General features: G+C 44.6%; 1 protein-coding gene across 2 annotated transcripts; it reads left to right on the plus strand.

Moving 5' to 3' along the window:
* Positions 1 to 296: 296 nt before the first annotated feature.
* Positions 297 to 18,613, plus strand: LOC115332939 (syntaxin-6). Of its 2 annotated transcripts, none has more exons than XM_029995421.2 (7): positions 297 to 511; positions 1,988 to 2,157; positions 3,951 to 4,045; positions 7,936 to 7,998; positions 9,272 to 9,373; positions 13,192 to 13,393; positions 18,223 to 18,613. In XM_029995421.2, the coding sequence occupies exons 1-7, from the start codon at positions 477 to 479 to the stop codon at positions 18,297 to 18,299; spliced, it is 744 nt and encodes a 247-aa protein (XP_029851281.1). In that variant the 5' UTR covers positions 297 to 476; the 3' UTR covers positions 18,300 to 18,613. The 2 variants fall into 2 exon arrangements, with proteins under 2 accessions (XP_029851281.1, XP_029851280.1); XM_029995420.4 differs by lacking the exon at positions 297 to 511 and adding an exon at positions 1,114 to 1,208.
* Positions 18,614 to 21,299: the final 2,686 nt, after the last annotated feature.

Genomic DNA, 21,299 nt, shown 5'->3' on the forward strand with positions numbered 1-21,299 from the left:
ATCTCTCTCTTCCTGTAGCGGGCAAACGAAAGACACCGCCGGGGTTTTGTCAAAACAAGCGTTCTAATGCTCACGCATTAAAAGCAAAACAAAATGAAAGTTGAGGCGTTTTCCTAGAGCCGTCTGTTCCTTCGGCTTGAAAGTTTCTTAATTTTTCCGCACCAACCGTACCGCAGTGTACATAGAGGCAGTGTATGTGGTTTTCTCCGCATCTAGTGGTATACAATGAGGTGACGACAACACTGTTATTTCGGTTTTCTCGGCTTCCACCTCTGGCAACAGTGCGCGAGCGTTCCAATTTTGGTTTGTTGTTTCTCGGAGACGTCATCGGCGCTGCCTACCGTAATCTGTCCAAAGGCTGATCGTCCGTGCTCCCTCCCGTGCGATATCACAAATTTCGCCCACTAGCGAAACAGTTTCATGAGAACTCATGCCATTACTAACTTCGCGGATGTTATGAGTGCATCGTAGAGGTCATGAGTCTTGAGGATCCATTCTTTGCCGTGAAAGAGTGAGTTGGAACGCTCCGTTTGCTCGCGTTTTACACTGCACGTTGATTCAATCAATCATAATTAGTCACGAACTTTGTGTTGTGCTGTTTCTTTAGGGACAGTGAGTCCAGGCGCTGTTTGAAATATCTTGACGACCTTCGCCTGTTTTGCTACTATGTCTCTTGTTCCAGGAAAGAACAGTGCGCCCAAATGCAGGTGTTTTGCTAGCTTTAAAGCTGGGGTGACGCGCGCGGAGGAATGCGACTTGTTTTTTTTTTGGTTCCCCAAACTCGAGACTAGCGTTACGGCTTATACGAGGCGCGAAAAGCTTCGATTCAGTGAACGCGTTGTCGCGTTCGACCGCTGTTCGTCACCTGCGACGACGACACGACACGAGGAAAAGTCAATAAAACTGGACTCCACGCAAGTTCGTTTGGAAACATTCATTGTCACGGAAGGTAGCAGGCAGTCGTGGAATCAACATTCCTTTTAGTAATCTACTGATCGGCGACGGGGTGCTGTACAAAGGTTCCTGTTTTTGTTTTGTTTTTTGCTTTGGGGATAATGTTGAGAGGCTCGGACCTCTACCTGAGGTTTATCGTGCGACGTCGTGATACGGGCGATATGACGAGATGGGAAACACACAGGAATGAGATCTTGTTCTTTGGAGTACTACCTTGCGCTCGCCTTGGATGTCTCGGCGATGGACACTCTAAGGTATGGGAGTTACAGAGCATGAAAAACCAATAGCAACACTTTTTTTTTTTTTTTTGAGCACTTCGATTGACGGTTACCTTTTTTTTTGAAAGGCCGGGGAGCACTTTTAAATGTAGCTGTTGGAGGTGTATTTATGTTTTTCTGTTTACTATGATTCAGACTTTCCCCTAGGTGACTGGCTAGCAGGCGCATCACATACGGGTTTCCACGTATCCGCTCAGCCTAGCACGTCACCCAGGGTAGTTTTTCTTATCTGCAAATACAATATTATTATTATTATTATTATTATTATTATTATTATTATTATTATTATTATTATTATTATGAACCCAATACAAGCTTTGCCTTGAGCGCAAGCTTTCTGCCTTTGATAGCACATTGTCAAACGTGCAGAAGGCAATGAGTGTGTGCTGGAGGCAGAGCATCTACGAAGTTCTTCACCTGTCACTGACTATGAGTGCACAAAATCACTCGCTAAAAATAATTGTTCTTTTTAAATATGAAAACAATAATGTGTTCGGCCTCAATAGTGATGGCAAAGTCTATCTTATCCGTAACAATCTGGATGAGCAGTCGTATCAAGTAAATTATGTGGGCATTACTTTTTACTTTGTATTGAAAGATCAGCTGCATCTCTGAGTAATTTCGCCGTTGATTCTTTTAGGAGAATATCACGTAAGTAAGTGATCCCTTTAACGTCTGGTGGCAGTTCCTTTTGCTGCATCATGCTGCTGCCATTCTTCGAAAGGGGGCTAAAACGATGACATTGTGATTTTCAGTGAAATTGTCAAGGCCATAGCGAAGAACAAGAGCCTCTTTGAGAGGTGGAACCAGTACCAGGACCCGTCCAGCCTGCCCTGCAAGGAAGAACTCGACTGGACCACGAACGAACTTCGCAACGGCTTGCGAAGCATAGAGTGGGACTTGGAAGATCTAGAAGAGACGATCGGTATCCTTTTACATTCAAGAAATGCCGAAGAAGCTTGGGGACGTGCTTGTCGAGCTTGTGCCCTTGCGCAACCTGACGCCGCTTTGCAGATTACTGCAGCTGTTCAAACTTTTTATGTTTTCCTGTCTACACCTACAGAGCCAAGGTGCAGCTGCACTTGTTAATTAAGTTGTGCTCAGAAAAGCACAAGCCACGAAAACCTGGGTGTGCCATTACACCATTACAATGGGGTTTTGATTTGGAGATCGACAGGATCTGCAGCTTGGGCAGGTCCTGCTGACCTTAAATACCGTATAATTTTTCTCAAATAACCCTGTTCGGGCTGTTTCCTTGAAAGAGACTTGCACCCGTATTCACCAGGCGCGACTAACTAGCGGCCTTTTAAGGTTAGTAGCACGACTAAGTAGTCGCGAGCTAAATGAGAAATCTGCAACTAACGAGCGATTATGTTTTACGGTATTCACGAGCGTGAAGCGAGCGGGTGACTATCTAGTCGGAACTAACAAGCGGAAGTGACGTAAAAAGATAGGTCACGCATATGCATACTTAAACGCCACTGCGTAAATGGGTATTTTATCGTATAAAAGCTAAACTTTAAATGTTTGTCAGGAAAAGAAAGTTACAATGAGAGACATATTGTCCGAGACGGAGCTTTACAAAGAAAAATTTAAAAACAACGCCAGGGAGAAACACGGAAGCCGCATTGCCAGCGACATAAACAAATATGGAAGCGCCTGTAAATGTGTTTTTTTTCTCGTCATCTAGTGCCCTGCCGAGATCTTTTTAGTGGTATCTCTGACCCCTGAACATGGCTACTTGCACATTATTTGCTCCTCCAATTCTTTCTAGATGTGTCCCCCAGCGTTCCGTGACAGCAAGTGCTTCGTTAGCACTGGCGTCCAGTGGTAATACGAGTCGGCCATGGCACTGAGCCGCTAGTCACCCGCTAAACACGTTCTAAACTAGCCCTACCCCATGACTAAGATTTGTTAGTCGACTTCTTATTTGCTTGGGGCGACTAGGCCCTAAACACCCTGAATACCAAGCGCTCACTTAGCGACGACTATCACTCGCCATGTGATCATTTTAGTCGATGACGTCACTAGTCGGTGGTTAAACAGGCGCTACTCGCGCCTGGTGAATATGGGTGTTGATATTTAACAATAGGGCTTCTGAGGCATTATTGCACAACATGACTTTTAAGTATGTTTATCTCTGGGCAGTGTCACCAGTCAAATTATTCTTATTGCATTTCATCCAGTAAATCTTGGATGGTAGCAGTGGTGTAGCAATTGGGGGCCCTGGGCTGGTACCAGGCGTCTCAGTCATGTACCCCTGGCATCAATCACCCCCCCGCCCCCTCCTTGGCAGCACCCACCCTGCTTTACTGGTTGGCTGCGATCTCGGGGAGTGAATGGGGGGGTAGGGGGGTTTACGAAAAACATAAGGATGGCCTAGCTATGCCACTGGATGGTAGGCTCAAAATACCGTAAAATACTGAGCAAGTGCTCCTGAAAAATTTGGAGGTGAGCTGTACAAAGTTAGAGGACACCTGCTCCGGAATGGTTAAAAAATTCGAGATGGCCGCGAGCTCAAAGACAAGACAATTAAGTTGTTGTTTAAGGACTTATAAATTATATAACTAATAAATTTAACATTAAAAAAAAAATTGATGAGACGGGGATTGGGTGTTAGCCCCATTGGCGGCATGTGCACGATATGTTTCGCTTTATTTCTTAAGTTGAGCTGCTTGAAGTCTATAGTTGCAAGATTTTGCCTTTACCCACACCTAGCTATCGTTGAAAAAAATCCAAAGAAGTTTAAGATTGACGACAAAGAGATCCGGAACCGCAAGTCTTTCATTGAACAATCCAAAAATGAAGTCAAGGTGAGAGGTCTCAACTTTGTCTCTGTTTATTGCTCCAAACCAGTGTTGGGTAAAGTACAAAGTAAATGAGGGGTTATGTACTTCAAGTAAAGTAGTAAGTACACTGGGTGCAATCTACTTGGAAGTACTATAAATACAGCGTTTTTTCAGGTTAAAGTACAAATACTTTTTAATGCAATCATGGTGAACTTTCATTCCCAATCTGGTGTGCATTGCCCCAAGGTTTATGGGGGGGTGCATCAGTTATTCTTGTAAATGGTGGCAAATTTTGGTAAAGTCAAGTGGCCACAGACTACCGTAAAATACGGCAGAAGCACCTGCTTCGTTCAAAAGTCCACTATTAACATTTCCCAAAGTTGGGAATTCTGCACATTATACGTTAAAGGGATACTTCAATGAAATTTGAAATATACCTGTCATGTTCAGAAATAGGCTTAATATGATCCACATATCTGCAAATAACAATTGCACATTCGTATTTGAGCCTGATGGCTGTATGTTTCGTTATAAAAAGCCCACTCTGGCAAGTGCTCAGAGAGCACGCAACGTCGGGCACAATCGTGACATAGTCTGTCTCGGGATGAGCAAAGCTGCGGCGAGGCTGATGTCGTCAGGATGCCCTAGCCATACCTGCCACCAAAGCGGGGAAAGCATGCCAGCAATTGGTGCCACCGCAACTAACCAACTAACCGCAAAGGTGCTTTGTGTGAATTTTGAGTGACGGGTTGATCTTCTGTAACCTTGTAGAGAGAGAATTGCGCCGTCTGAGACACGCAAAAGAGGGTCCAGTTGAGTGGGGAGTTCCTCCCTCCCCTCTTCTCTTGTGCTTCTCTTGTGGTGGCCGTAGAGCTGTCAAGATGACGTCAGGTTCAAAGCATGTATAGTTGTAGGTGAGACAGTTATTGTCACTACCTGTGAAGGTTCCTAGATGGGCATTACAAACGAGGCTTTAGCGACATCTGCCAGGTGCTCTCTGCTAATCATGTAATTCGGTTTTAAAATTCCTTTTCCTGTCTTTTAACAAGATATTAGTGTGTCCGATGTGATACTGCTCTTTTAAACACGTATAGACCAAAAAATAAGCGCCGAAATCTTGTTGCAGTATCCCTTTAAGTGCCCGATCTGACCGGACAAGTACACACGTCTCGATCAACCCAGTTTTTGGTGAAAGGGATGGGCGCTCCGGTATTTTACGGTAGTTCTTTTACTCTCACTGGCAAACTATTTAACAATCAACTTATAAGGCACCTATTTGTATCGGCCTTGTAGCCACCATTACTTCACTCAGAGCAACGATCAGACGATATCTGGAAAGACGATAGCATGTTTTCACATGATGATACACTGTTTCTTTGTTAGCGGTTTGTGAACTCTTATATTCGCCCCTTTAGTATTTATTCAGAGTTGACAAAGCATCTTTTTGTGATACAAATTTAACGAGGCCAAATTTGGATAGTATACATTGAAGTCGGGGGTTGCTCTTTTCTTGGTAGGTACCAGAAAAAAATACTTTAAGTAAAGTACAAGTACATACTCAGAGAATGTACTTAAGAAAAAAAGGACAAGTTTTCTAAATCTAGTTGAAGAAGTACTTTAAGTATGTTGTACCTAAAGTAATTCCCAAGACTGCCCCTAACCATGCAGGTAGCGCATTGTTGATTACGCGATATGCTTGAGGGTGATGGAAGCTGCAGATGCACAAATCTGTTTTTACAAAACCGGTGCATATGGCGCACGTGATACCGGTTCTTATGACACCAGAGTTTGTAGCTGGTTCTTGCATGTATATTGCACTGTGGAGTGTGAATGCTCTGCGTCCGAGTTCTAGTGTTGTACCCATATCGGGGGTGTTCATAGCAAATTCCCGCATACTTATCGTACCAGGGGACACGAATTCGCCGTGTCTGCGATCCGTGATATCATTATTGACAGGCGAGCTGGTGATGTTAATAATGATGTTTAAAACCCGAGACTTTGGTGAGGGAAAAAATAGGAAACTTTGAAGTCGAAGAGTTCCCGTTTCACGTAACTTGTAATGCCTCCACCCTCCCCTCTTCTTCCCGAGCTTATCACCAATTTTTTAAATAAAAAAAAATTTTGCTGTCACATGGTTTTACCCGAAAGTTTTTCAACATTTATCTTTTCATTTTGGGTGGGTCTTATTTCGGGACTTTACGGTATCTAAGCATACCTTAGAACCTGCTGGCATGTGTTCACCTATCATCTAATCTCTGGGGAAAGCGATAGCTACTCTACAAAACTGAACAAACATTTGGCACCTTTTTTTTCGTGTTTAGGGTGTTTCTTTTTGCTGGGACCGCTTCCGTTCTTTGGGCCGTAATTGTAACAATAAAAGCGATAATTGGTTGCCTCATCTGTAAACTTTCTTGTAAATGACGTACGTGGCAAATACACATTCTGGCACACAAACAGCAAGCCGGCAGAAGGACAAGGAGAGCAGTGGGAATGTCCTGCTGAGCGATGCAAGCTCTAAACTGTTGTGCTAGTATGCATCCAAGCAGTTGACTTGTGATGAAAAACCTTCCATTTTATGGTCTCACTTGCTAGTTTTGTCAGTCACTTTTTTTGTTTTATCCAACTCCTAAACCCACTTTTTCTTCATTCTATACAGTCGTGCTTGTTCTAGTAAGGGCTTAAGTGCATATGTTTGAGCGGGGATGATATCGTGAAGTTTTTAATATTTTGGGTTTATACTTTTATCAGATAGAGTAGCTCTGTTAATTATGAGTATTTGTTAGCTAAACAGGGACTTGGAGCATTTGTATTTCCTAATAAGGAAGAGTGTAGTCAATAAGTATTCGGCTTTATTTCATATTTGCATCTTGAAATGGTATCTTGGTACCATATTTACTCGAGTAGTAGCTGCACTGTTTATGAAGAAAACCTGAGGGTTTGCTTTTCTGCGGAGCATGCAGATTACCAATCACCACGATGAACAGCATGATTCCAGCGGTTTACAGGACAGAGATAATGTTTTCGTGCGAAGATACCATCTGTGAAGATTGCATTTGCATGGAGAATCGTGTTATGTTATGCTACGTTATTTATGCGCAGCGTAATGATTTGCTGTATATGTGTTCTGTGGGAAAGTAGACGCAAGGGTCATGTTCATAAATAGTGCGGCTATTACTCGAGTCAATACAGTATACTGCATCTGGAAATGGTAGATTGCATCTTGAAATGGTTTTGTTTTCAACTTATGGAACTTGTGATTTGGGTTGTTAAATAGACACAACTTTTTGTTTTCATGAGGCTTAAGTTGTGCTTTTGTTGATGCCTTTTATTGGAAATCCATAAGAGGAACCAGCCCACTACCAGGACAGTTCTAAATAGCTGCCATTCAGAGAAATTGCAATTATGCTGTTTGCTTTTTATTCTATGGGCTGGATTATATTTCAGGAAAGGGTATGTTTGGATATGGTTTCCGAACGTCACATGGAAGTGCTTTTTCGTTGTTTTTGTATTTAGAAAAACACCTCTGCACTTACAGCCCCAAGTTTGGCCTGGGTGACTAGCTCCAAGATTTACTTATACTGCTAAGAAACTTGACTTTTGTGGCTGCTGAACTGCTACAAAGCAGAACTTTTATTGTTTCATAGCTGCTCCAAAGGGGCATTTTTGCTGCTTCCAGACCTGCTACAAAAGGTTGAAGCTTGCTTCCACCCCTGGATCCCTTTACTGTAGCTGGCTGACATCCCTCTTGACGTTTAAAGGGTATAATCGAAACGCCAGCTGCTTCGATTACTATATGAGAGAGGCGAGGATAATGAAATTGTCAACTGGTATCGCAGAGAGTTTTTAACAATGCCCCTGTGTCACCCAGTGCATACCAGGCACGGCCGGAGGAATGATTGTTATTTTTTTTGCAGTGTATGAAAGAGAAGGTTCTTGAAAGCAAGTCAAAGAATAAGAAAATGAGGCCTTCTAGTATGGTGAGTAGTGCCTTTCTTTTCTTCTGCTCTGCATTCAATTTTTACTAATGTCTGTTGAAAGATCGAGAGCATGACAAGCCCAAGTGTGAAAAACGTAAAACTTGTTTCCCTAATTTTATTTGTCATTTGCTTAGTACCACAATATAGCGAGAAAGCATCCATCCTAAGTTGCATAAAAGTTTGTTACTGATTGTTACCAAACTTGGGGTGGAGTGAGAAGGTGGGGGGGTGCTCTCCTCATTGAGCAAAGTTTGCCAAGGATTTTGTCTGGTCAGTTCTAAGGTTATGAAAGATAAAAGGTGGCCACCTGCAAGATCATGAGGGGATGCTCGGTATTTCACAGTAGGTGGCTCTCTTGCGGCTGTTTCAGGCATAAGAAAGGCCTCGGGATTGGCAAATACCATATTTACTCGAGTAACAGACGTGGGCAAAGCCTGCGCATCCATTTTCTGCGGAGCACACATATAGTCGATCACCACGATTGAGAGAAGCCCAGCGATATATGAGGTATAGAAAGCATCCTTAGGTGAAATACTTTTTTGCACCGATTGCATTTTTGTGGAGAATCACTTTCTCGACCTCGTTATTTGCTACATTTCTTACCCTGAACGCAATGACGATTTTATGTGTGCTCGCTGGAAAGGTGGATGGGCGGCCGTAATTAATACAGAGAGCAAGTCGTCTGCTGCTTGCACAGGGGTTGCAACGATGCCAGAACGCCGAGCTGATTGGCTGATAGAAAAAAGAAAAGATAAGGTAGACCTCAAGGCATCTAGCATTGAGGTCTACCCACTATCCTTTCAAACAAAGCCAATCAGGCCTCGGCGACGTTATCATGTCACCGCAACTCCCGTGCAAGAAGCAGTCGACTTGCTGTCTGCATACTACCTAAAAGACCAGACCCACGCACTGCGTTGTCGTCGGCGGATCTCAGATCCACCCCAAGTGGTGAACACGCCGAAGCTCGCTGAATGTACGCTGCAGTGCGGCAGACACACGCGTCTCGGCGTCTCCACGAGCTAGCGTCTACACAGTCACAAGACGCTGCGAGGTGCCGGCGCGGCAAACACTGATGGGAGCTGGCCAGCCGTGCGGATTTATTAGTGGAGTAGAGGTGCGGGTGAATACTCGAGTGATTGCGTCACTTTTCTACCGTGTGCGTGCCGATCGAGTTTCCAGCATTGCATACACTGGAGACGGAGGATGTCCCATGTCGCGACCTAGACGGCTTGCATCCTGCGTTTTGATTTTGAGCGAGCTTGTCTGCCCGCAGGAGCTGTTCAACCCCTCTCGGACGGCCAAGTACACGAGCCTGAGGAACGAGGTAGAGAGTCCCATCCGACGTCTGCTCGACACAACCCAGAGGCAGCAACAGGTGCGTGGGGATCCCGGGCGGCACGGACGTCTTACGAATGTCCGTGGGACGTCTATGGAATGTTGGGACATCTCAAGGGGTTCTGCAGAATCATGCGTGCGCTCAGGCACTTGACAGCGGGTTCGGACACATTTGCGAGGCAGTATAAAACAAAGGTTTTGTGTTTTTGGTATGCACCGATAAATCCTGAAAAGCAAACCCCCAGGAGCCAGTTTTGTTCGTCGGGGGAATGTTGAAAAACCTTGAATTCAAACTGTTGTTAAATATAAAAGATCTTGAATTAGAGTTGTTCTTGAATAGAAAAAACCTTGAATTAAACTTGTGCTTTACTAGGCAAAACCTTGAATTAGAGCTGTGCTTGGATAGGAAACACTTTGAATTAGTACGGCCTCCTCTAAGCTGCCTGCAAGGTTGCTTCATTCTTCAGGCACCATGCCCACTGTCTCTTTTTTCTTCTCGTGTTGGTACCAAGAAGTTTTTTAAGTTTTTGGCTCATCCGCATGTTCCCTGGGGGTTGGGGAGTCCCTGTCCCGGTTTCTTCGACACGAGCCTCGATAAACGCAGATATCTTGTCCGACAGCGAAAAACACAAGGTGCATGGGGGAAAACAAACCCTAAAAAAACACTCAATTTCATACTTTTGACACTGACTGCCGGGGCTGGCATTGGGCACGAGCTACCAGGGCAGATGCGCCAAGCCTCGTGCTTGCACCAGGGCCGTGAAAGGGACTGTGGAATGTGGGACCCACAACCCACAGTGCTCGAACCAGTAAAAAAAAAATTTGTGTTTATGCATCAATAACAAGTGCCAAAAGAAAAGAAGAAGAGGTAGAAAAATAGCTTTTTTTTTTGGGGGGGGGGGGGGGGGGGCTTCGGGGAGAGGGCACATAATCATGTCAACCATTCATTGTTTCTCTGCAGCCAATTTTCTGATTGGCGTCTTCTTCGTTTGGGTGCATATGATCTCTTATTTGCTAAATGGTCAGCATGGGTCCCGATACGGTTACTTAACAGTGACAGTACTTATTCACACAATTCATGAATTTCTTTTCATAGTAGACAAGAATGGCCAAGCGGATGGCATTTTTTTAGATTTCACAAAGGCTTTTGATAGTCTCGCACCGGAAATTACTATACAAACTTAAACAGGTACTAAAACATGATTCTCTTTTACGATAGATGGATGCTTACCTTAAGAATCGTCAACAATATGGTACTGTTCGTAAGGCAAAATCTGCAGAATTACCCATTCTTTTAAGAGTACCCCAGGCTCAGTACTCAATCCTTTACTTTATTTGGTGTTTATTAATGATCTGCGAGATTGCGAGCCCCCAGTACAGTAGTAAAAGAATTTAAGTGTCAAGAAATGTGTGCTAATGACATTAACACTGAAAAGGTGTCCACTTTTGTTTATGCTATCAACTCCCTGCCTTTAGAAATCGTCACTTCATATAAGTATCTAAGTGTGGTCATTATGTCCAATTTAAATTGGTTTCTTATATTAAAAATATTATAGCTATTGCGTCCCGAAAGTATGGTCGTTACGCAAGGCAGTGTGTCGTGCCTCTGAAACGAAGCTTGTGGCAAACACCTCTTTGATTCATCCTTTATAGCTGATTCACACGACGGATCGAATCGCGATTTTCCTCCGCAGATTCTGTATCACGTGACTTGCACATCACCGATTCCTGCAATCCACGCCTCGGCCGTGGACGCATAGACTGATAAAGCCAAGCGCCTTTTCACTCGCTGATTTTTGGCGGGAGATTGACTTGAAAATCAGTTAACAATAGTACAATGTTTTATTTTTTATTTTTAGATATTTAAAACAAAAATGGTGCATCGTTGTGTTTTGTGCGTTTGCTGCTTCAATTTATCGCGTGATTTTTGGTTCTATGCGTGAAAGAAACTGCAGACACTTTGCCCGGGTGATGCTACGCACGTTCTGGTACTCCTCCGGGTGCATGTCATGAAGCTTCCGTGTCATGAAGCTTCCGCCGCAATAATTCTTGCACGTCCGATCAGCCTTTCACCGAGCAAGACCTTTTTTCTGTCTGCAGTGTGGTTGGGTGACGTGCATGAGTGTAGATTGCGTGAAGGCATCTCCAAGTGACCCTCCACGAACCCAGAACATTGTCACTTCTACATCGAAGCCTTCTCTAGCAGGACCTTGCCTGTGACACTGTCATGACTTAGTGGCAAAAGCAGTGGCGCTTCGTGCGAGGCCTATCATGGTGTTCGGTCTCGATCTGCACGTAACAGCGGCATACGATTCTTTATCGCAGTAGCAAACATTGATTTCTCTCTTGGACAACGGTGCAATGTTAGAGTTTCGTGGCACTGTCGGGTTGCGAAGAGGTTCGATTCGTCCTTGTTGGTGCCTGCTCGTCGTCTCGCTCGTGTGGATACGCTTGGGAGACGGACAAACGGTGGACATGTCGTTCGTGATCAACTTGTCCTGCAAGTTGGTTCGTCGTGTGAGTCGGCCATTACTGGAATATGCGGACATTCTGTGGAATCTACATTCTCTATCATTTACTGACCAATCGAAAGGCGTTCAAAACAAGGCACTATAATTCATTTATAATGTTTACGACATTTGTAAGTCTGTGTCATCCTATACAGTTTCTGGGTTAGCAGACTCTAGTTATCTAGAAAATTAAAGCGTTTTAAATTTTTGCACAACATAATACACGATAAGATTGCCGTGAACTTCAAGGATTATGTGAGAAACACAAGACGAATACACAATAAACTAATACCCAAAATTTCAGTGCAAAAAATACATTTTAAATATTCATTTTTTCCAAGGTCTATCCTTGATTGAAATGGTTTGCCTTCTAGCATTCCTGCAGTTGAATCTTTTGCTAGTGCTCTTGATGAATTATTTTCATTATAAGTGAATGATTATCATTCCAACTACCAGATCTCGCTAAATAGAATGTCAGTTTATGTATCTCCCTATAATTTCCTGCCCTTATACTGTGTACTCCTCCATACCTTGGCTAGCAAAAGTCGATTCTTAGTATTCTTAAAACAAATAAAGAAATATTCGCTGGATGTCCTTGCCACCTTTAAGAAAATTTGCTTTTCTTGTTTGTAGCTATATTTGAACAAAACCAAATGTACATGTATATAACAGTGTGATGTATAATTTAAATTCTGACACAAAATTAAGTTTCCTTCCCCTCTCCTTTTTTTTTTTTACCATAAAATTTCAAGCAAGCATCCACTAAAAATTTGGAGATAATCGTGCATAACTGGGGGATTGGCGCTTCTTAGGTCAACAACATGTGAAGCTATGTCCTTCAAGTATTTTTAGAACATTACAAAATTGAGGGGTGGGCACTTATTGTGGAATGAACGAATACTCAGTATTTTACGGTGTTTCTTTTTGTCCAGTGCCTCGCGTTGCCCAACGCCGGCCTTGCTGACTATTCTCGCACGGAACCCTACGTATGACGTATTGGAAAGCCACAAGAGGATGCATAATGCTAGGGTGATTGATTCAAAGAAAAAAGGAGCGATAGCACTTCTTGCAATAGATGGTGCGGTTGTGCGAGATGCAACGGCGACAAAGTGGTTATTCCTTGCGATCATGTGTGTTTTTGCGTACGGACGTTGCAGGCTTTCGCGGGAAAGGGGCACTAAGAGCTGTTACCATAAAACATGCCGCCCCATGTTTAAATGAAGAGCAACTGCATCCGCTGCTCCTGGGCCAGCAGTGCGTCCCGAGCCCGCATTTTGGCTTGGGCGTGTGTCAGCAGCAACTGCGGCTCGGATGTCGGTCGCGAGGGGTGTCGGTCTCGTCGTCGCAGGAGCTGATGGTGAGCCAGGACGAGGAGCTGGAGGGCATCCAGAAGTCTGTGGGCAGCCTCAAAGTCATGAGCAAGCAGATCGGCAACGAGCTGGACGAGCAGTCGGTTATGCTGGACGACCTGGGACACGACATGGACAACACCGAGTCCAAGATGGACGGGGCCCTCAAAAAGATGGCCAAGGTGCTGCACATGTCCAATGGTGAGTGCGGCCGTCCGTGCTGGGGCCACCCGATCAGAAATGTTCAAGCGGGAGTCCTCAAACTTTGCTATTTCGAGGACAACCCTACCGGGCATAAATAACGGCTGAGGAAATCCCCACTCCCAGTCTCGACGCTGATGTGGTAAGACAGTGCAGAATTCTGTGGAGCCTATGCGGACAGCAAGTCGTCTGCTTGTTGCGCAGGGGTTGTGGTGTTGTCAGAACGACGCTGAGCTCCGATTGGCTTTGATCGATAGTGGGTAGACATAATGCTGATGCAATAAAACAGCGCAGAATTCTGTGGAGCCTATGCGGAGAGGCCTACTTACAATTTTATTCAATCAGTCAATAAAAACTCGGCACTTTTGACATCAGCGCCTCCTGTGCAAGAAAATGACAAACTTGCGCTCCACATGAACAATAATGTGCGTTCTAGGAAGTGCTTTGCCTCATGGTTGTGCATCAATAAGTGGCTCGTATCTGCTAAAATAGTGCTTAAATCGGGGAAACACTTTCCCCCGAGAGTCGGGGACGGCCGAGGAAATTTGGGAGCCCGGCAAACTGCGAGGGTGCTCTGGGGAATCCCCACGCTTCCAGGAATCCAGTTTGCAAATCTCTGGTCGAGAGTGTCGATACATTATCCCTTGGCCGTCTTGTGGGCTTTGTTGCCTGGCGTAGTGCGAGTGCAATAGGCTCGTTCCGAAATTCAGTCTGGCCACTTCGATAACTATCATCGCCTAAGTGTATGTTATCTGTACATGCTAATGGCGGCCTTTTCATGGCTGGTGTAGGAAGAATTTGAAGACGAGAACCGATGCGAAGCCCGAGCATCCAGACAGTTTGCTGTATTGTTGTTCGACGTCGCCGTGACGAGACTTACAAGCTTCTTTGCACAATGCCCCTTTGCACTCCGCATTTGAGGGCGTTGTGCAAGTCCTCGGCATGCTCTACTTCGGCATACCCCGGACAGCTCGCGGCATTAGAATGTATGTTTTATTGAAGTTTACTCAACCAAGTCCCTCGTACGGAATGGTAGTCTCTTGGCACCATGCAAACAAAAGCAAATAAAGAAATAACTGTTTGGTGAAAAACGTTGTATACGTCTACCGTTGGTGAATAGGTACTAGATTTGATCTGCCATTAGCTTAATTTAGACTGATATTTCAGCCACTAGATGGCACTGAACTTGTGAAAGGGTTTATTGGCGATCGTTACAAGTAGAAAATATGAGTTCCCGAGCTTTGGGCACGACGTCGGGAAGCCCGAACATCATTCTTGCGCCCTCGCGTAAACATTTAAACTTTTGGTCTCATTTTTGAATTAAGCCGAAGTTCAGCAGCTAGATTTGTAGAACTTTTTCTATACATTATTCTGACCTCCTTTTCCTTGTAAAGAGCAGCTCATTGGCTACATTTTGCTGTATCATAATGAGCCATATGCCGATTAGTTGTGTTAATAAAAATCGTTCGTTCATCTCTCAAGAACAGCCCATTGCGTGGAAAGTTAAGCAGTAGTTTAGCACGTCTGAGCCATTCATTGATGGATAGGTATGTGCCGGACATGCCCAGTGTGCTCATTACTGTTAGCATACGCACTGCTTAAAGGGGTACTTGGCCAATTTTTGAGCTGCCCAAGGTAACTACATTTATGGTATACTCAAGCATGTCATTTAGTACCCCTTAATTAATCTTTAAATTCTGAACAATTTTCTTAGTGCTGCCACAAACAGCATTCAAATTTTGCTACACTTTTCAGTGGCATGATGTCGCTGGCAGGCATACCTTCAGCTTGAGCAGGCAGTCTAGAAAACAAAATGTCCCACACTGGTCACCCTAGGCCTAGCAAATAACGAGACCAACAATGTTGGGATCCAAAATGTTAGACTGCACTAGGGCCGGTACTGGTATGCTAAGCATGATGATCTCATACTTAGCATTTATTTATTTACAAAAGAAAACCTGCAGCGCCAAAACTTTGGCAGGTACAGCCCATGGATGCTTAATGGAGATCTAAAAAACAGTACACTTGAATCAGTCATGTGTAAGTTACTTTTAAAAAGTAATTCGTTACAGTTACTTTCAGAAAAAAGTAGCGAAGTTACCGTTACAGTTACCGCAACAAAAGAGTAACTCGTTACAGTTACAGTTACTTTTAAAAAGTAACGACGTTACTTTACAGTTACTTTTCTATAACACAAAACAAAATTTTAGAAAAACTAGAAAACGCCCCTCACATTGTTTTATTGCATAAAATTTAAAAAAAAGTATGCTTTTTACTTCATATTGTAACTTAGCAGCAGTTGCTTCTCCAAGTTAGTGCTTGAAAGTTTCCACGCCAGAGTAGTGGCGCAAATCAAAATACGAAACATGCGCAGTGCGGAGTAGTGGCGCTAATCAAAATACGAGACATGCGCAGTGCCCTTCACGTGTATTATTGTTTTACGGTTGATTCACCCGATTAAAAAGCGTTTGCACAGAAAAAAGAAAAAACACAGCAGAGGTAGTTCTTCAAGACACTAACCGCCGAATTCCAGAAACCTCACTCAAACTACACTGAAACTGAAGGGCCCCTCCACTTCCTGAAGGAAGGCGCGAGGGCCGGCGCTGGCCAATCGCGAGGACGGATCCGCCGTCGCGATTGGCCAGCGCCGGCCCTCGCGCCTTCTTCGAGGAAGTGGAGGGGCCCTTCAGTTTGAGTAGAGTTCGAGTGAGGTTTCTGAATACGGCGGTAAGATGGTAGTGTTTAGGCACGAAGTACAAGCGCGTGCGTAAAGATAACTAGGTATTTTTTCATAAAATCTACACGTGGCTATATTCGGTTCGTGACTCGCGAGAGAGAACGTATTCACAACTTTGTGCAAGGCCAACTTGACACTCGAAATTTCGGAATAGACGATTTGGAAAGTGCAAGGAATGGCTTAATTGCACCCTCGTTCAGTGATATATTATTCATAAAACACTGCAAAGTAACGACAAAAGTAACGTCGTTACTTTCATCGTTACTTCAGAAAAAAGTAATAGAACTAGTTACAAGTTACATTTTTAAAAAGTAACTCGTTACAGTTACAAGTTACCAAAAAAGTAACGAAGTTACAGTAACGCGTTACTACCCAAGACTGACTTGAATATACAGCCTCGGCTGTCAAAAAAGAGAATACATACATAAACAAAAAATCAAGACCATTTCCCGAGAAGAATAATCCCACATTATTAATAAAAAAAAAAAAAAAAAAAGACTTTGGTAACAGGTTTTACTGAGGAATTGTGTCTGGAAATATTTAAAACTTCTTATAATCTGTTCACAGAAAATTTCCCTTACCTTTCTGGAATGATCCATACGATTTGAAATATAGTTAGGCAATTCTGTGTATTCGCTTTTATCAACACCTGTCAAATCGTTAAAAATTGCAAGCAGGAACCTCAGTCGAAAATCTTTGCGTCTTAACAATAAAGTTTCTCAACCAAGTACATTTTTAATCTGTTATAATTTTTTAATCTCCATTATAATTTCCTGTTACAAATTTCGCCGCTCGGTTTTGAAGTTTCTCTAATTTATCTGCAAGGTACTGACATTCCATTGCATTTCTCTCTCTGTCAGGTGGTTATTGCCGACTAGTCGTTCGCTGGTGTCTGTTCGCAATTCCCCGTGGATAGCTGGCAAGAGGTTTGGATGGCACACTTATTGCTCTACATTTATGATGTCAGGTCAAGGTTATGACTTCGGGACGATGGTTTTCAGAGCCCATCCACCCTCGGTAACATCAAGTTCGGGGGCGTGCACAAAGGCATAGTATGACCAAGTATTTTACTAGGGTGAAAACTGGTCACCGCACGACTGCAACACCTCTGGAGGCAACGCATGTTTCCTCCAAACGCCACATCAAGATGGCACTGGTGGTCGCTGCAACAACCTTAAGCCTTTGCAGAAGGGAGACATATAGAATACTATTCACTCTGTTTTACATTCACTCATGCTAAATACAACGGGTCACCGGCAATGCTGGGCACACTGCCCAATCAGGAGGGCTTCGTACAGGGCAGGTTCCTTACGGTACGAAGCTTACCTAACCTTGCGCCGGATACGACCGCGAGTCACTGAGATACCCCTGCTTCGTACAAAACGTTGCAACCGATTAAAGGAAACAGCTTGGCCCACGGAATGCGCACCACAAATGTGCTGGTGACTTTTGGTTGTATCTCGATGCAAGGTTACATAAATTCGCAACGTGAGAAAACGGCGCTGAATTAACCAGCCTTAACGGTTCCGTCTCACGCAGATGGGGCAGGCATCCAGTATTCTTCGGGTCCCTTGTGAAAAGTTTCATGCGATCACGGGCTCTGTGGCAGTTCCCTCAACACCACCAAACAATTTGCCCTACCACGATACCCCTCTTACCGTTCAAAGCGAGAAAAAGTTCTACCAAGGACTTTGCATGGAGCACATGGCCAATCGTGGAAAGCCACTAGTGGCAACTTCTAACGCACAGCGTGTTTTGGTGGCCGAATTTTACGAGAAAACCGTTGCAAAGAAAACCCTCGCATCAATTTCTCCAATAAACTTGGCGGGGAAATTGATGTCCCGTGACATCCATCTCCTAGCTAAATTTGGCGGGGAAAGTGTCGCGACGCGACCACGTCGTGTTACCTCGAGTCATGACATCAATTTCTGCGATGTGGTAGTTTGTGCCAAATATATTCTATGCTGCGTGGTCTTTTGTCAGCATGATCGAGCTTGCGTAATATTTTTGGCACGGTTGTGCGTGTTACTAATAGAACCACACTGTGCTTTGAGTGCTCCAAAACAAGATGGGGGCGTGTTTCTGTTTGCAGATCGCCGGCAGTGGATGGCCATTGGAGCTCTGTCGGGTGTCATGGTCGTGGTGGTGGCTCTCTTCTTCCTCCTCTAGAAGCCTAGGTCTTCGCCTGCAGCTTAAAACAAATTTGCAGCTTGGCAAACACCTGCAACTGAGCGATTCCACGGGGGGCCATCGACAGCCGCAACAGTCCCTCAGGGGACGAGCCACCATTTTATTGTTATTGTGATGTAAATACTACATGCACGTGTCTACTGCATACATACACCATACAATTGTATGCGTCTCGGACGCCCAGTTTCTCCCTATTATATTATGTGCCATAGGGTGAATACGACTCAACGATAACCCTTTTTGGTTGAATGGTCTGGTCTACGTTTTTAAATAAAATGTGATGGATACCTCAACCCGCAAGCCTTGACTGACATTCCTTTAAAGGAGACGACACAGATTTTGAGGTATGTTACCGAGATCAGCGACACCCAGGGGAAAGAGCGCAAAGCAGGTAAGTTTAGGGTGCGGCGAGTACTGTCGCACTGAGGCGGCAAGCGTCTAGAATCGGAAACACGTCGACCCTACAATGTACCCACCTAGCCCAGCTGAAATCACACAGACCCCGGAGACGAGCACATGTAAGAAAGACTAGGAATGCTCCCAGGGGAATCGCACAACCATGCAAGCTAGGCGGACGCTTCTGGCAGCCGGGGACAACGCAAGTTCAGAAGAGCGCAATGCCGTGTCGTGGGTGGTGCATACACCTTGCACCTTCTTTGGGCCCCATCTTCACGGCCGTCACACTACATGATGCTGCAGATCTGACTCTGGAACGACTGCTGGTCTGCACGAACGCCGTTAGACACGTCGATGTAAGGTTTTCCAGATCCGCTGTAGGCGTAGCATTTCTTAGTCTCCCCATAGGATAGGAAACTGGAGGGCCTCTGCTTCTCGCTGCGCTCTTGAAAGAGGACGTGGGACGTGTCCTCATAACGCCTTTTGATGTCCCCAACGGATTCTGCAATGCCAGGGATGGTCGATGCCTTGTTCATCCCCTCGAGTCTTCTGTGGAAATGGGAGGCCCTGCAAACAATGCAACACATTTACAGCTCATTCTGAGAAGTTGATTCTGTTGTCTGGGGGGGTCTCCCACATGGGATATGCTATGCTCTCAAGCATGCATAAAAAACGGGAAGCCAAAGGGCCAGCCTCCAACTTGGCAAAACTCTTGTCTGGCCTTCCCCCTTCCTGCCTTGGCTAGGTTCTTTGCTGCTGAGCACAGTGGGGTATTAGTGGCCCAGTGGGCTAGCGCACACCAGCTCGGAACACGTGTAGCAAAAGCTTGCACAAGAAAACCCAGGGATCCTGAATTTCACCCCCACTGCTGCTTAATTCGATCTGAATGAGCATCATACTTGAAAGCGGTCGTGTATCGCAACTGCGTGATGCATGGTAGAGACCCCAGGCTAGTAGGGATATTGCACTGGCTAAACGTCTCGTTTACAGTGGGGACATCAGGCACCCATTGGGGCTGGCCAACTTCTGGCTGTCTCGGCATGTGCACGGGTCCATATCAGATGAGCGAATGACAATTTAGCAAACGGCAATCATTTGAGCAGATCGACGTATTAGCGAATGACTGGGGACACGTTAACCTACCTGCAACCCCCCCCCCCCGCCGTTTTGCGGTGACAGTCTGCGGCGGCTCATTGCAAAAGAGTTAACTGACCTAGCTCACCCGTAAACGCCGCTTTGCAGTGGCCGACCATTTGCTGAAGTGTCTCAGTGAAAAGTCTGCGTTCGCTAAAACGTTGTTGGACCAACTGAGTGCCACCCGTTATGAGCTCGTTGTGATTTGTCCCATCCTGCAAAATCGTCAGACCTGCTGAAGAAGGTTTGGCAGGTTATCCTTCAGGCACATAACGGTGTGCACCTCTTCAAAAATCTTGAAGTGTGTTTTTTTTCCAACCATGGAACTACATTTCCCTCGAAGACAACTTGTCCGGTGGTTTTTAAACATCTTTTAAAAACAGCCAAAGCAGTACAGTTTTTTTTTTTTTTTTTTTTTTTAATAAACTCGTTATCAACCGCGAATGGAACACATAATACCGTTCTAAAGTGATGCAGAGGCTACAAGAGAATTTCTTGGAGCAGAGTCCCAGCATTCTCGGGGCATCCCATGAACCACGTTTAGGAAAATGAGCTTACAAGAAGGTTGATCGAGTTTTAAATACAACCCGAATCCTTCACCGCGGAAGATTAGCACGACCACGCAAAAAGCACATAATTCGTTTCAAAGAAAGAAACAAAAACAGACCCGTTCGATTTCGTTGGAAGACGTCTGGATAGCACCTCTCGATCTTACGTAGTGCGTTTTTATTTTGTCTCGGACAGCAAGGTGACAGCATTCTATGGGTCAGTCACGTTTTACAGCTAACTTTCTACGGACCGGAAACACGGTAGTTAGATCTGACAGAAACACGGAAATCACAACCGAGGGCAGCAAGTGCACGGCCTTCCATCACCTGAATGCTGCGGACACAAAAATTGCACAGAACAAACATACCTGCTTATGTCATGAAGGGTTCATGATCTCGACGATTTCTCTGGCGATTGATATGGTCGTGCATAAGTTAGAAACTTCAACCACGGGCTACGCTAGGCGTAACCTGTTTACCAAATACCCGTGACTGCTGACATAGCACTATTTTTAATTGGTGTGCGAGTAGTACAAGCAGTACGATCGTCGAGCACCCGCTTTGCTTCGCTTCACACAATAATAACGCTATTAACCCAATAAAGCGGCGCCATATTGCGATGTTGGGCAGCAGCTAAATAGATACGTAAACAGAAACATAAATTGATAAAATAACCTTCGTAAGAAAGGTAGCTTGCGCCATCTATCCTACAATATTTACACTGTCATCAAACTTTTGCCTCGCAAACATTACGCATTATTTCCTGTGTCATTTCACACTTTCCTAGAAATTTTTGCAATTATTGTAACATTCTTTTTGTGGTTCTAAAATTTTTGAGTATCGTTCATGACCACAGCTCTTTGCTTGATCGCGCTTCCCCGCTCCGCGAGTGCGGCCTACG

This window comes from Ixodes scapularis, unplaced genomic scaffold (genome assembly GCF_016920785.2).
Source record: "Ixodes scapularis isolate PalLabHiFi unplaced genomic scaffold, ASM1692078v2 PGA_scaffold3__209_contigs__length_174095766, whole genome shotgun sequence".
Taxonomy (NCBI): Eukaryota; Metazoa; Arthropoda; class Arachnida; order Ixodida; family Ixodidae; genus Ixodes; species Ixodes scapularis.

Bases quoted from the DNA above. Each gene is read 5' to 3' on its own strand.
- LOC115332939 (XM_029995420.4), top strand. From the start codon at position 1,141: ATGAGATCTTGTTCTTTGGAGTACTACCTTGCGCTCGCCTTGGATGTC. The intron at 4,046-7,935 runs GTGAGAGGTCTC...TTTTTTTTGCAG, and splicing joins AATCCAAAAATGAAGTCAAG to TGTATGAAAGAGAAGGTTCT. The intron at 9,374-13,191 runs GTGCGTGGGGAT...TCGTCGTCGCAG, and splicing joins CAACCCAGAGGCAGCAACAG to GAGCTGATGGTGAGCCAGGA.